This window comes from Hyla sarda, chromosome 1 (genome assembly GCF_029499605.1).
Source record: "Hyla sarda isolate aHylSar1 chromosome 1, aHylSar1.hap1, whole genome shotgun sequence".
Classification (NCBI taxonomy): domain Eukaryota; kingdom Metazoa; phylum Chordata; class Amphibia; order Anura; family Hylidae; genus Hyla; species Hyla sarda.
In genome coordinates, this window is record NC_079189.1 from 91,314,389 (window position 1) to 91,328,035 (window position 13,647).

The following is a 13,647-nucleotide window of genomic DNA, read 5'->3' on the forward strand; positions in this document are numbered from 1 at the left end:
AAGAGAGAATAAATACACACACACATATATATATATATATATATATATATATATATATATATATATATAGACATGCTGCTCAAAAAAAAAAATTAAGGGAACACTAAGATAACACATCCTAGATCTGAATGAATGAACTAATCATATGAAATACTTTTGTCTTTACATAGTTGAATGTGCTGACAACAAAACCACACAAAAATTATCAATGGAAATCAAATTTATCAACCCATGGAGGTCTGGATATGGAGTCATACTCAAAATAAAAGTGGAAAACCACACTACAGGCTGATCCAACTTTGATGTAATGTCCTTAAAACAAGTCAAAATGAGGCTCAGTAGTGTGTGTAGCCTCCACGTGCCCATATGACATCCCTACAACACCTGGGCATGCTCCTGATGAGGTGGTGGATGGTCTCCTGAGGGATGTCCTCCCAGACCTGGACTAAAGCATCCGCCAACTCCTGGACAGTCTGTGGTGCAATGTGGCATTAGTGGATGGAGCGAGACATGATGTCCCAGATGTGCTCAATTGGATTCAGGTCTGTGGAATGGGTTGGCCAGTCCATAGCATCAATGCCTTCCTCTTGCAGGAATTGCTGACACACTCCAGCCACATGAGGTCTAGCATTGTCTTGCATTAGGAGGAATACAGGGCCAACTGCACCAGCATATGGTCTCACATAGGGTCTGAGGATCTCATTTCGATACCTAATGGCAGTCAGGCTACCTTTGGCAAGCACATGGAGGGCTGTGCGGCCCCCCAAAGAAATGCCACCCCACACCATTACTGACCCACCATCAACCGGTCATGCTGGAGGGTGTTGCAGGCAGCAGAACGTTCTCCATGGCGTCTCCAGACTCTGTCATGTCTGTCACATGTGCTCAGTGTGAACCTGCTTTCATCTGTGAAGAGCACAGGGCGCCAGTGATGAATTTGCCAATCTTGGTTTTCTCTGGCAAATGCCAAAAATCCTGCATGGTGTTGGGCTATAAGCACAACCCCCACCTGTGGATGTCAAGCCCTCATACCACCCTCATGGAGTCTGTTTCTGACTGTTTGAGTGGACACATGCACATTTTTGGCCTGCTGGAGGTCATTTTGCAGGGCTCCGGCAGTGCTCCTCCTTGCACAAAGGCAGAGGTGGTAGTCCTGCTGCTGGGTTGTTGCTCTTCTTTGGCCTCATCCTTGTCTCCTGATGTACTGGCCTGTCTCCTGGTAGCGCCTCCATGGTCTTGACACTACGCTGACAGACACAGACACAGTAAACCTTCTTGCCACAGCTCGCACTGATGTGCCATCCTGGATGAGCTGCACTACCTGAGCCACTTGTGTGGATTGTAGACTCTGTCTCATGCTACCACTAGAATGAAAGCACCGCCCGCATTCAAAAGTGACCAAAACATCAGCCAGGAAGTATAGGAACTGAGAAGTGGTATGTTGTCACCACCTACAGAACCACTCCTTTATTGGGGGTGTCTTGCTAATTGCCTATAATTTCCACCTGTTGTCTGTTCCATTTGCACAATAGCATGTGAAATTGATTGTTTATCAGTGTTGCTTCCTGAGTGGACAGTGTGATTTCACAGAAGTGTGATTGACTTGGAGTTACATAGTGTTATTTAAGTGTTCCCTTTATTTTTTTGAGCAGTGTATATAAAAAAAAATATTTTATTTTTTATTGTTTTAGCACTGTCTTATTATTTGCATACATACTTTTTAAAGACTTTTCTGAACAAACAGTAAGAAGTACAAGTGACCCCCCCGACCTACGATGGCCCCGACATACGATAATTTCAACATGGGATAGCCTCTCAGAGGCCATCGCATGTTGAAGGCAGCATCAACATACGATGCTTTTGTATGTCGGGGCCATCGCATAAACGGCTATCCGGCAGTGCAGGCTGCTTCAGCTGCCACCAGATACCCGTTTACAGTGCCCCGTAAGCTCCGGTGATAGTTACTTGCCTATCCGCGGCGCTCCAGGACGTCATCTTCGGGATCCCCTGCATCGCCGTCGCTCTCCATCACCGTCATCACGCCGTCCCGTCATCCAATTGGAGCGGCGTGCATAGTGACGTAATAACGGCGATGAGGAACGACAATCCCCGGCAACAGAGACGTTCAGAAGCGGCCGGGACACCCTGGTGACGGCAGGGACAGGTGAGTACAACGTCCTATATTTAACATTGCACGGATCCCTCAACATATGAAGGTTTCAAAAAACGATGGTTCATTTGGAACGGATTACAATTGTATGTTGAGGAACCACTGTAATAGGACTGGTAAACAACCTGCTATACTTTTTTTTATACACTACACTTTATATGCAATATTTTAATTTAGATTTTATTTGTATTTTTACGTGTTTCTATGTGTTTCAATGTGTGATTGCATGAAAAGCCTTAGTTGAGTAGAACAACAATTAGAAACATTCAAAGTGAAGTGTCACATTGACTGGACAGAGCAGATCACAAGTGCAGCAGTATTTTAGTACTGTGATGAATTAGATAATAAGTGAAGACATACCTGAAATGCATATTTATTTTGACAAGGAACTTGGTCTATATCACTCTTTACAACTTCTACACACTTTATTTTTGTAATGTCGACTGATCCTTTTTTGTTTCTTTTCTGTAAAAATTAGGTAGAAACAAGAATGTATAAAAATGTGTCTATAACTGAACCAGCCAAGACATAAGTCACAAGACAGAGGTGCTGTGTGGCGTCCATTGCTGCCCCGGCGCCGTGTCTGTGGGGATGCATGGCCCAGGGACTGGTTTGAGTGGCATTGGGGCTGCTCTGCCAGTGGGTCGTTCCCTCTGTGGACACTGGAGTTGCGGGGGTGGTAGTCGCCGCTCAGAGCTGCGCCATTTTATGCTAGGGACCTGCTACTTACAGTTGGCCGTGATGTGGCTAGTGGGCTTGCACTTCATGATCATAAAGTACACTAACGACCTGTTAGTTTAATAAGTGTTGCTGAGAAGCATTAGGTCAAGGTGCATGTTGTGGATGTGCAACCATGTCTGTTATTTTCTCTAGTTGAATTCACAATGTGTTTTCTATCCCCCCCTTTTTGTTTTCACTTGGCCAGCACTCTGCCCCTCCCCCTCAGCCCAGACCTATATAACTTAGCAGGAAGCTGCATTAGGGCCTTATCCTTTTCTAGCAGCCTCACAGTTTCTGGCTGGGAACACATGGTGAGTGAGCTTTTAACATCTGTTCACACTGGTGTAGTGCTGTTTGGCGTCCATTGCTGCCCGGCGCTGTTTCTGTGGGGAGGCGTGGCCCAGGGACTGGTTTGAGTGGCATTAGGGCTGCTATGCCAGTGCGTCGTTCCCCTTGTGGACACTGGTGTTGAGGCGGTGGTGGTCGCAGCTCAGTGCAGCGCCATTTTATGCTAGGGATGTTAGGGATCTGCTACTTACAGGTGGCTGTGACATGGCTAGCAGGCTTGCACTTCATGATCATAAAGTGCACTAATGACCTTTTTGTTTAATAAATGTTGCTTAGAAGAATTAGCTCAAGGTGCATGTTGTGGATGTGCGACCATGTCTGTTTTTTTCTCTAGTTGAATTCACATAAGTCACAAGACCACTGCAAAGTGAAAAAATAATTATGGCATTTCATACACCTTCCAATTAGATGACTTTACTCTGTAGTAGGACAGATCACATACTTTATCACTATCTAAAGATTCTTAGTAAATCTCCTTAAAGGTGTTATCCACCATAAGGTGATTTTAGTTCTTACCTGCCAGAACTGAGTATTTCCTGTTGCATTTTGTTCTCTAAACTACACATCCCACAGTTCCATGTTTACAAGTATGCGGTCACTTTCCTTCCTCCCACACATCAGCCACCACACCCATTGAAACACAGTGTTTTCAAACCAGGGGGCCTACAGCTGTTGCAAAATTGAAGCATGACAAGCTCCCTCTAATCACCTGACTAGTGATGTCAGGTCTCGATGCACGGCAAACTGGGAAATTCCGAGACATGAGTAATTTTGTATGCTGTTAAAAAATATATATTTGGGCGATAATTACAGAAAAATTGTGAGACCACCGTCACACACATGTACAGACACTATATTTTGAACTACACTAACTTTACAGCCCCTGTAGCATAGTAAAATAAAAAAATATCCTGGAATACCCCTTTAAAGTTAACCTATCATTGATTTAACGGTGACCAAACCATAGTCATTTGGGTGGTCTCTGGTGGCTTCTCCCCACCCCACCAGCCTTGATTGATGTAGTTATCTGTTTTGGTATAGGGAGAGAGAAACTCATGAAGTGTTTCTCTGCACAGAGCTTGACTGACAGCTGCACAGAGCCTCATTGAAAGCTGCAAAGAGCCTCAATGAAACATGCATAAAGCCTCACTGAAAGCTGCACAGAGCCTGAGGTCTTCTATTTATCACAGCTCTGGAAACATGTGAGGGCAGAAGTGGTCCCCCCAGCAAGCTTCAGTCATGTCATACCAGCTGGGAAATGCCCACTTTCTCCTGCTGGGAGATTGCACTATGTGAGCAAGAATAAAGGTATGATACACAGCTTTTTAAAGCTCTGAATTTTTTTTTAAGGGTGGGAGGAGTGTTAGGAGTAGTTAGGGAACATAGCCTAGTTAGTAGAGTTAGTTTAGAAAAGTTTATTTAGTGACAGGTACTTTTTAACATGTAGCTTCGGTCTGATACCTGTATGCATCAATAAAGATGTTGCATGCATTTCTACCCAATAAATTTGTATAAATTGGTATGAAATGAAAATTGTTTTTTTTTGTACGCTTTTTATTATACAGTACAGTAGAAACTGCTGAACAGGTTAATTATAGTCTATAGGAAGTTGTACAAAATATTTGTGCAATACCAACACTGCTGTGTGGCCACTTTAATTGCTAAAAAATAAAAAAAAATTGCTGTGTGGCCACTTATAATACACAAACAGAGGTTTTATCTGACACAATCCTCAGCTGAAATGTAAATCTGCCACATCAACATGTGTTTTAGTACCTTTTCTCACACAAGAGAAGCCATACACAGTCCTGACCTCACATCTGACCACTGAATCCAGATTGGAACTTATATTTCTTTGCAAAGCTCAGCCTGTTAAATGTGAATATTAGTAGTGTATAAGGAAGAACTACCAAATGTTTTCTACATCTAGAGCCTTTTGCAAAGACTTTCTTTAGAGCAGGCTGACCAAGGCTCCAAATAACAAGCAGAATGGTTGACATTGTGTCCTAGAATTTGCAATAGTTGACATGAATGAATACAGTGATGATGTTATTTGCATCTAACCCCGTTCCTGTTTTTCTGTGGCTGACACTTTAACACCTTGCAGGTCATCCAACATCTTTAACCCCTTAAGGACTCAGCCCATTTGGCCCTTAAGGACTCAGACAATAAAATTTTTACTTTTTCGTTTTTTCCTCCTTGCCTTCTAAAAATCATAACTCTTTTATACTTTCATCCACACACTAATATGAGGGCTTGTTTTTTGCACGTATACTGTCTTTTTTGGAGCATACTATGTAACTATGTAAATCACAACTGTAACAACACACAACTACCCACTGCCACATGTACTATAAAATAACAGTGTGCTTGGTACTTATCAGGAGGAACTGGTCCGGTCTTTAACAGATTACCAAAAATTATGTGTTATGTCCCCTGTGAATAGCAGGTGTGCTTCACTGAAAGTAAATCTGCTAGACACTTGTCTCTTGTAAAGATTTCACAGAGAATTGTGATGATGTAGAACCAAGAGCAGCAAATGCCATAAATCTACAGTACGGTTTCTTCTAAGAAAACAAACATTATCTAGATAACATATTTAGAAATCATCATGGGTTTTGTGTAACTTAGACTTACAAAGATGTCTGCAGAGGAAAATAATGGATCAGAACCAACAGCCTGAGAAGGATTAACAGAACCATTGACCTGGGCTGTATAGAAAGTGTGGGCCTCCTCCATCCCAGAATTTTTAAATAGCTTTAAAAGTTTTAAAGGGGTACTCCACTCCCCAGCGTTCAGTCCATTTAGTTCCGAACGCTGGTGAAGGCTTCGGGAGTAGCCACGCCCCCTAGTGACGTTACACTCCGCCCCTCATGATGTCATGACCACCTCCTTCAATGCAAGTCTATGGTAGGGGTTGTGACGGCCATCACGCCCCCTCCCATAGACTTATCTTGAGAGGTGGGGCGTGACATCACGAGGGGGCGAACGCTGGGGAGTGGAGTAACCTTTAAAGAAGATCTAACAACTCTCTAGTGAGATTGTACTAGCATTAAGATAAAATCACAATTCTGGATCGTCATTATGAGGGAGATTTATCAAAACCTGTCAAGAGGAAAAGTTGCTGAATTGCCCATAGCAACCAATCAGATCGAGTCTTTAATTTTTCACATGCCTTTTCAAAAATGAAAGAAGCAATCTGATTGGTTGCTATGGGCAACTCAGCAACTTTCCTATGGACACGTTTTGATAGATCTCCCCCTATATGTCTGTGTTGTGTTCTTTTTCCTTTATTCCACCTGAAAATATATGAATAAACTGACCACTTGCTGGGTATTCTCCTTGTCAGAGTGCTATGTACCTGCTCAGAATTGTTAAATTTATTTACAAATGTTTAGCAGGAATAACAGAGGAATGGAACACTACAGAGCCCAAAGAAAAGAAGTTGCACAGTGGGACAAAAAAGTATTTAGTCAGCCACCAATTGTGCAAGTTCTCCCACTTAAAAAGATGAGCGAGACCTGTAATTTTCATCATAGGTATACCTCAACTATGAGAGACATAATGAGGGGAAAAAAATCCATAAAATCACATTGTCTGATTTTTTAGCAATTTATTTGCAAATTATGATGGAATATAAGTATTTGGTCACCTACAAACAAGCAAGATTTCTGTCTCTCACAGACCTGTAACTTCTTCTTTAAGAGTCTTCTCTGTCCTCCACTCATTACCTGTATTAATGGCACCTGTTTGAACTTGTAATCAGTATAAAAGACACCTGTCCACAACCTCAAACAGTCACACTCCAAACTCCACTATGGCCAAGACCAAAGAGCCGTCGAAGGACACCAGAAACAAAATTGTAGACCTGCACCAGGCTGGGAAGACTGAATCTACAATAGGCAAGCAGCTTGGTGTGAAGAATTCAACTGTGGGAGCAATTATTAGAAAATGGAAGACATCCAAGATCACTGATAATCTCCCTCGCTTGGGGGCTCAATGCAAACGCGTGGTGTCAAAATGACCACAAGAACGGTGAGCAAAAATCCCACAACCACACGGGGGGACCTAGTGAATTACCTGCAGAGAGCTGGGACCAAAGTAACAAAGGCTACCATCAGTAACACACTAAGCCACCAGGGACTCAAATAATTCAGTGCCAGACATGTCCCTCTGCTTTAGCCAGTACATGTCTAGGCCCGTCTGAAGTTTGCTAGAGAGCATTTGGATGATCCAGAAGAGGATTGGGAGAATGTCATATGGTCAGATGAAACCAAAGTCAACTCGTTGTGTTTGGAGGAGAAAGAATGCCGAGTTGCATACAAAGAACTTCATACCTACTGTAAAGCATGGGGGTGGAAACATCATGCTTTTGGGCTGTTTTTCTGCTAAGGGACCAAGATGGCTGATCTGTGTAAAGGAAAGAATGAATGGGGCTATGTATCGCAAGATTTTGAGTGAAAACCTCCTTCCATCAGCAAGGGCATTGAAGATGAAATGTGGCTGGGTCTTTAAGCATGACAATGATCCCAAACACACTGCCCGGGCAACAAAAGAGTGGCTTCATCAGACGTATTTCAAGGTCCTGGAGTGGCCTAGCCAGTCTCCAGATCTCAACCCCATAGAAAACCTTTGGAGGGAGTTGAAAGTCCATGTTGCCCAGCGACAGCCTCAAAATATCACTGCTCTAGAGAAGATCTGCATGAAGGAATGGGCCAAAATACCAGCAACAGTGTGTGAAAACCTTGTGAAGACTTAGAGAAAACAATTGACCTCTGTCATTGCTAACAAAGGGTATATAACTAAGTATTGAGATTGTTGTTATACAACAATTGTTGTTATAACTTTTGTTATTGACCAAATACTTATTTTCCACCATAATTTGCAATTCTTTAAAAATCAGACAAAATTATTTTATGGATTTGTTTTTCTTCTCATTATGTCTCTCATAGTTGAGGTATACCTATGATGAAAATTACAGGTCTCTCCCATCTTTTTAAGTTGGAAAACTTGCACAATTGGTGGCTGACTAAATACTTTTTTGCCCCACTGTAGATACCATATGGAGGATACACTTTTTATTAGTCTGGGGCACTGATGTACACTCTGTTTATTATTTAGTTCCTCTTTTAAAGGCCTTTTGCATTTGTGCATGACATCTGCTAGTCATTTTCATAAACTGTGGTTAGTTTCCTAGTTTCATATCATTTCCTTATCTTGTATGCCTGATGTCAGCATGTTATCACATACTACATAAAATTAAAGGAAATGGCGACAGCCCCTGAAGAAATCAAGAGAAAATCAAAAAGGGAACCAAATATATATTAAAAAGGACCCCTCTGGCCTTTTGACCTGTCTGTTTTAGCAAATAATTGAATTTCCCTTAAATGGGCACTCTCGTTAACCCCTTAAGGACCAGGCCCATTTTGGCCTTAAAGAGTAGCTATCACTAAACTAAATTTACCTATTCCCCCTCCCCATCTGTCCCTGACACTAACTACATCTATCCCTGTCTTTATTTCTGCCCAAATTCCCATGAAATTACCTTATCTAGAACGGCTGGAGGAGCTCAGAGTTGAGCTCTCTGGCGAGGACAGGAAGTGGGCAGTCCCGGCAGGCACAACGTCATCTGAAGCCTGGCCGGGGATCGCTTCCGCCTGTCTTCTCTCTCTTTCCTGCAGCTCGCGCGCTGCAATGAATGAGGAGAGGGAGATGCGCGCGAAATTTCAATATCCCCGCCCGCCTTGCATCTCCCTCTCCTCATTCATGTGAACGCGCGTTTCGGACCACGCTGGGCCACGCTGCCCGGCCAGCGTTAGTACGAACGTGCTGAATGTGAGGGAAGGAAAAGTAATCCTAAGCCATATAGGGTGACACCTAGTGGCCAGGATTACAAACGTAAAAAAAACACATAAAACATGATTTTTTTAAAAATAAAATATATTAGAAACATTTTTTTTTTACATATTCTTTTTAATAAAATTTTTTTTTTTTTTAATGAGAGTACCCATTTAAGGACCAGACCAATTTTAGTTTTGCATTTTTGTTTTTTCCTCCTCGCTTTCTAAAAATTATAACTCTTATATTTCCATCCACAGACGCATATGAGAGCTTGTTTTTTACGTCATTAATTGTACTTAATGTAATTATTGTAATTACATCACTTATTTTACCATAAAATGTATGGCGCAACCAAACAAATATTATTTATGTGGGAAAATTGAAAAGAAAACTGCAATTTAGCAAATTTTGGAAGGTTTTGTTTTCACATTGTACACTTTCCGGTAAAATGGGAAAAACTGACGTTTTACTTTTTTATTGGGAGAGGGGATTTTTCAAATTTTTTTACTTTAGATTTTTTTTTACACTTTTTATGTCCCCATAGGGGACTATTCATAGCAGTTAGTTGATTGCTAATACTGTTCATTGCTATGTATAGGACATAGCACTGATCAGTATTATCGGTGATCTTCTGCTCTGGTCAGCTCTATCTCAGACCAGAGCAGAAGACCCCGGGAGACGGCCGGAGCCAGGTGAAGGGACCTCCGGCTGCCATGCTGGATGATCGGATCCCCGCGGCAGCGCTGCGGGCGAGCTGATCATCCATCAAAGTACCGCACTGCCGCAGATGGCGTGATCTGTATTGATCACGGCATCTGAGGGGTTAATGGTAGACATCCGCGCGATCGCGGATGTCCGCCATTAATGGCGGGTTCTTGGCTGCTGATAGCAGCCGGGACCTGCCGCGCATAAGTGTACGTCATGGTGTGTTAAGTACCACGTCACCATGACGTACATTTACGTCCATTGTCGTTAAGGGGTTAAAGTACGCTTTTGATACAATGTACATTATTAAATAATAAGAATCTTTCTAATATATATTTAATGGAAAAAAAAAGTACTGTTAACACTTTTCCTGACATTTGAAATCCTGGCCCCTAGGTGTCACACTACTGGGTCGAGGATGCTGTCGTCCCCCCCCCCCCCCCCCCTCACGTACGGACCACTGCTGGCCGGGCTGTGGTCCCAATCCTGGAAATCACATCCGCAGCTCGCTCTCTGCCTGTATATGAAACAGGCAGCAAGCGAGCGTGGCGTGCCTACTTTAATGTCCCCGCCCCCTGCATCTCCCCCTTCTCCTCCTGTATTATTCATCCCGCTGAGCACAACCCCAGTGCGGTAGAGAGAGGAGAGAGGACGAGATAAGCTGCACAGCCAGGAGGAAGAATCCTCTTGTGGTTAGTATATTATTTGTTGAAAATAATTTTTTTGAAGAAGGGCGGAAGTCGGCCCTGGCAGGCATCAGATGACGTTGCGCCTGACAGACCACGCCCACTTCCTCCCGCACTGGAACACCGATGACTGAGCAGGCTGAGAAGCCTGTAAAAAGGTTAAAAAAAAGGGGGGGGTTAAAATAATAAAAGGCAGGATTAGTATCAGGATGAGTCAGGGACAGATGCTAGAGGGATTTAGGGACAGATTAGTTTATGATAGCTACTCTTAAAGATAACATTTCTGGAACATCTTTTCTTAAAATTCTTTATTTTGCTGTTCCTTTGCTATTTGTAGTATACAGCAATAAATAAATTGGCAACTGGGTGTTACAAGCTAGAAACGTGTTTCTATACTGTCTGAGACTATTTAATCAGTGCTGACAAACCCCTTAGACAAGGAGAGTGGTAACACCCAGTTGTTAATTTATTCATATGTTTCTAGAAAGAATAACAGAGCAACCACACAATGCGGTGCTATATGAAAAGATGCTCCAGAATAATTTCACGGGAAATACGGATATTTAATAAAACTGACCAGTCAGAAGAGGCCACAGGTCCTTTCTAACAGCAATCTATGATAGAACTGCTTAGACCTGGGCAAGGACAACCCTGCATGCGAATCTTGGGTTGTCACTCTCCTTCCCTATCTGCTGTTCCTCCTGTAGTCTCGCATCTCGTGTGTCCCCGCCTCCTAGGGCACGTGCGGCGATGCTTTAAGATTTAAAGGGCCAGTGAGCCTTTGATTGTTGCTTTCACCTGAGCCATGTCTATAAGTGTGATTACCTCCCAAACCCCCTTGCCGGATCTTTGTTCCTAGTGCCTTGGAGAAAGCAGTCATTGTGTTTGCCTTTCTGTGTTCCTGACTACCCCACTTGTGACCTGACTACACTCCTGTGCCACCAGCCTACTGACCTTGCTATGTCCCGACTACGCTTCTGTATCACCTGTCCTGCATTCCTGCTAGCCTCTCTACGTGTCATCTCTCCTGAGTCAGGATACACTTAGCAGTCTGTGTGGTCGAGTTGTGCCGGGGGTAGTGACCTGGGTGCCGCCAGCTGCAGCAAGACCATCCCGCTTTGCAGCGGGCTCTGGTGAAAACCAGTGGCACCTTAGACTCTGCTCCCTGGTACGGCTCACGTCATCTTCCACACAGGTCCAGAGGATCCACTACCACCTGCCGTAACAATTGTTTGATCCACCTAGTTACAAGAGATGGACTGCTTTCTATGTCTATGGAGCTTTTCACCTGCAACAAGTTGGATCAAGCAGTGACCCAGAAAGTGAAGCGTACAGCCACCAACCAAACAAAATTTTAGACATGTCTGTAACATATCAAAAGTTTAGTGTTTTTTTTTTTTCAAGTGACAGTAACACTTTAGGTTGACATTCCCACCTGGAACATGTATACCCTAGTGAAAGGATAGGTAATACATTTCAGATTGGTGTGAGACAACTTCTGATCATGAAATTGACATCCATTCTTTCTTGGTCTCCATTATCAGGCTTTGGGCACCCCAGGTAAAAATGTGTATTAATGTGCATAAAGAAGCCAAGGAAAGATGGAAAAATCTTCCAAAATGCATCAAATTACAGATTAGACATTCTTATAATATGTCAACAAAAGTTAGATTTAATTTCCATCATTTACACTTTCAAAATTACAGAAAACAAAAAAATGGCGTCTGCAAAAGTTTGGGCACCCTGCAGAGTTAATATCTTGTACTGCCCCTTTGGCAAGTATCACAGCTTGTAAATGCTTTTTGTAGCCAGCCAAGAGTCTTTCAATTCTTGTTTGAGGTATCTTTGCCCATTCTTCCTTACAAAAGTCTTCCAGTTCTTTGAAATTTCTGGGCTGTCTGTCACGCACTGCTCTTTAAGGTCTATCCATAAATTTTCAATTATCTTGAGGTCAGGAGTTTGTGAAGGCCATGGCAAAACCTTCAGTTTACTCCTCTTGATGTAATCCCCCGTGGATTTCGAGGTGTGTTCAAACACTGATTTTTGTGGTGAGGACGTAGAAGAGGTTTTCTTCTGATGACTTTTCCATGAAGACCATATATATTGTACAAGTATCTCTTTATAGTGGAATAGTGTACCACAACTCCAGTGTCTGCCAGATCTTTCTGCAGGGATTGTGCAGTCAAACGTGGGTTTTGAATAGTTTTTTTCTGACAATCCTGCGAGCTGTTCTGTCTTATATTTTTCTTGGTCTTCCAGATCTTGCTTTAACTTCCACTGTTCCTGATGACTGCCATTTCTTAATTACATTCCGAACAGAGGATATTGACATCTGAAAACGTTTTGCTATCTTCTTATAGCCTTCTCCAGCTTTGTGAGCTTCAACTATTTTCAGTTTCTAGACAACTGCTTAGAAGAACCCATGGTGCTGATTGTTGGGGCAAAGTCAGATGAGTCTGGGCATTTAAAACCTTTGAGACTGACATCATCTGGTCTTTCCAGATGATGATTGAGAACAATCCATGACACTGGCAGGTCTCAGCTTTGCAAAGGGGGCAGTGCATGTTATAAATTCTGCAGGGTGTCCAAACTTGCAGATGCCATTTTTTTGTTTTCTGTTATTTTGAAAATGTAAATGATGGAAATAAAATCTAACTTTTGTTTCTGTAATTTGATGTCTTTTGGAGATTTTTCCATCTTTCATTGGCTTCTTTATGCACATTAATACAAAATTTTACCTGGGGTGCCCAAACTTCTGATCCCCACTGTAATATATCCAATTTGATTCCCCCCCCCCCCTCTCTTCCAAGCCTGATTATATAGAACAGGTAACATTGTCATGATCATGTATGGTTTATAGCTTTTGTACACTCAGCAATCTGACATTCATAACTTATCATATGGACAGGTAATAAATATTTCAGGTGAAAAATCTTACTAAATATGCCAAAGTATTCCCTTACCTCAGTTGTGCTAGCTATGTTGGCCATCAGCAGCCACATCCAAGCATGGACTGATTAGAGGACTAAAGAGGTCTCTCCATACAAATCAATAGACCCAAGTTGTTCCAATAGGTGGGGCCCTTGTAGCAGACCCACCTATCAGCATTTATGTTGCATCCTGTGTATCTGCCAAAAACATCTAAGAAGTCTGATGGATTCCAGTTACCACAGTGCA

At 42.6% G+C, this 13,647-nt stretch overlaps 1 protein-coding gene across 8 annotated transcripts in view; it reads right to left on the bottom strand.

Annotated features, from left to right (window-relative positions):
• TEC (tec protein tyrosine kinase) overlaps positions 1-13,647 on the bottom strand; it is a 134,375-nt gene that overhangs the window by 52,317 nt on the left and 68,411 nt on the right. For 7 of the 8 annotated variants that reach the window (XM_056557646.1, XM_056557682.1, XM_056557628.1 and 4 more), the window contains one exon: positions 2,531-2,635. The exons of the other annotated variant lie outside the window; for it this stretch is intronic. In XM_056557646.1, the coding sequence (XP_056413621.1) occupies positions 2,531-2,635 (105 nt within the window). The remainder of the gene's footprint in view (positions 1-2,530; positions 2,636-13,647) is intronic. 8 annotated transcript variants of the gene reach the window in all.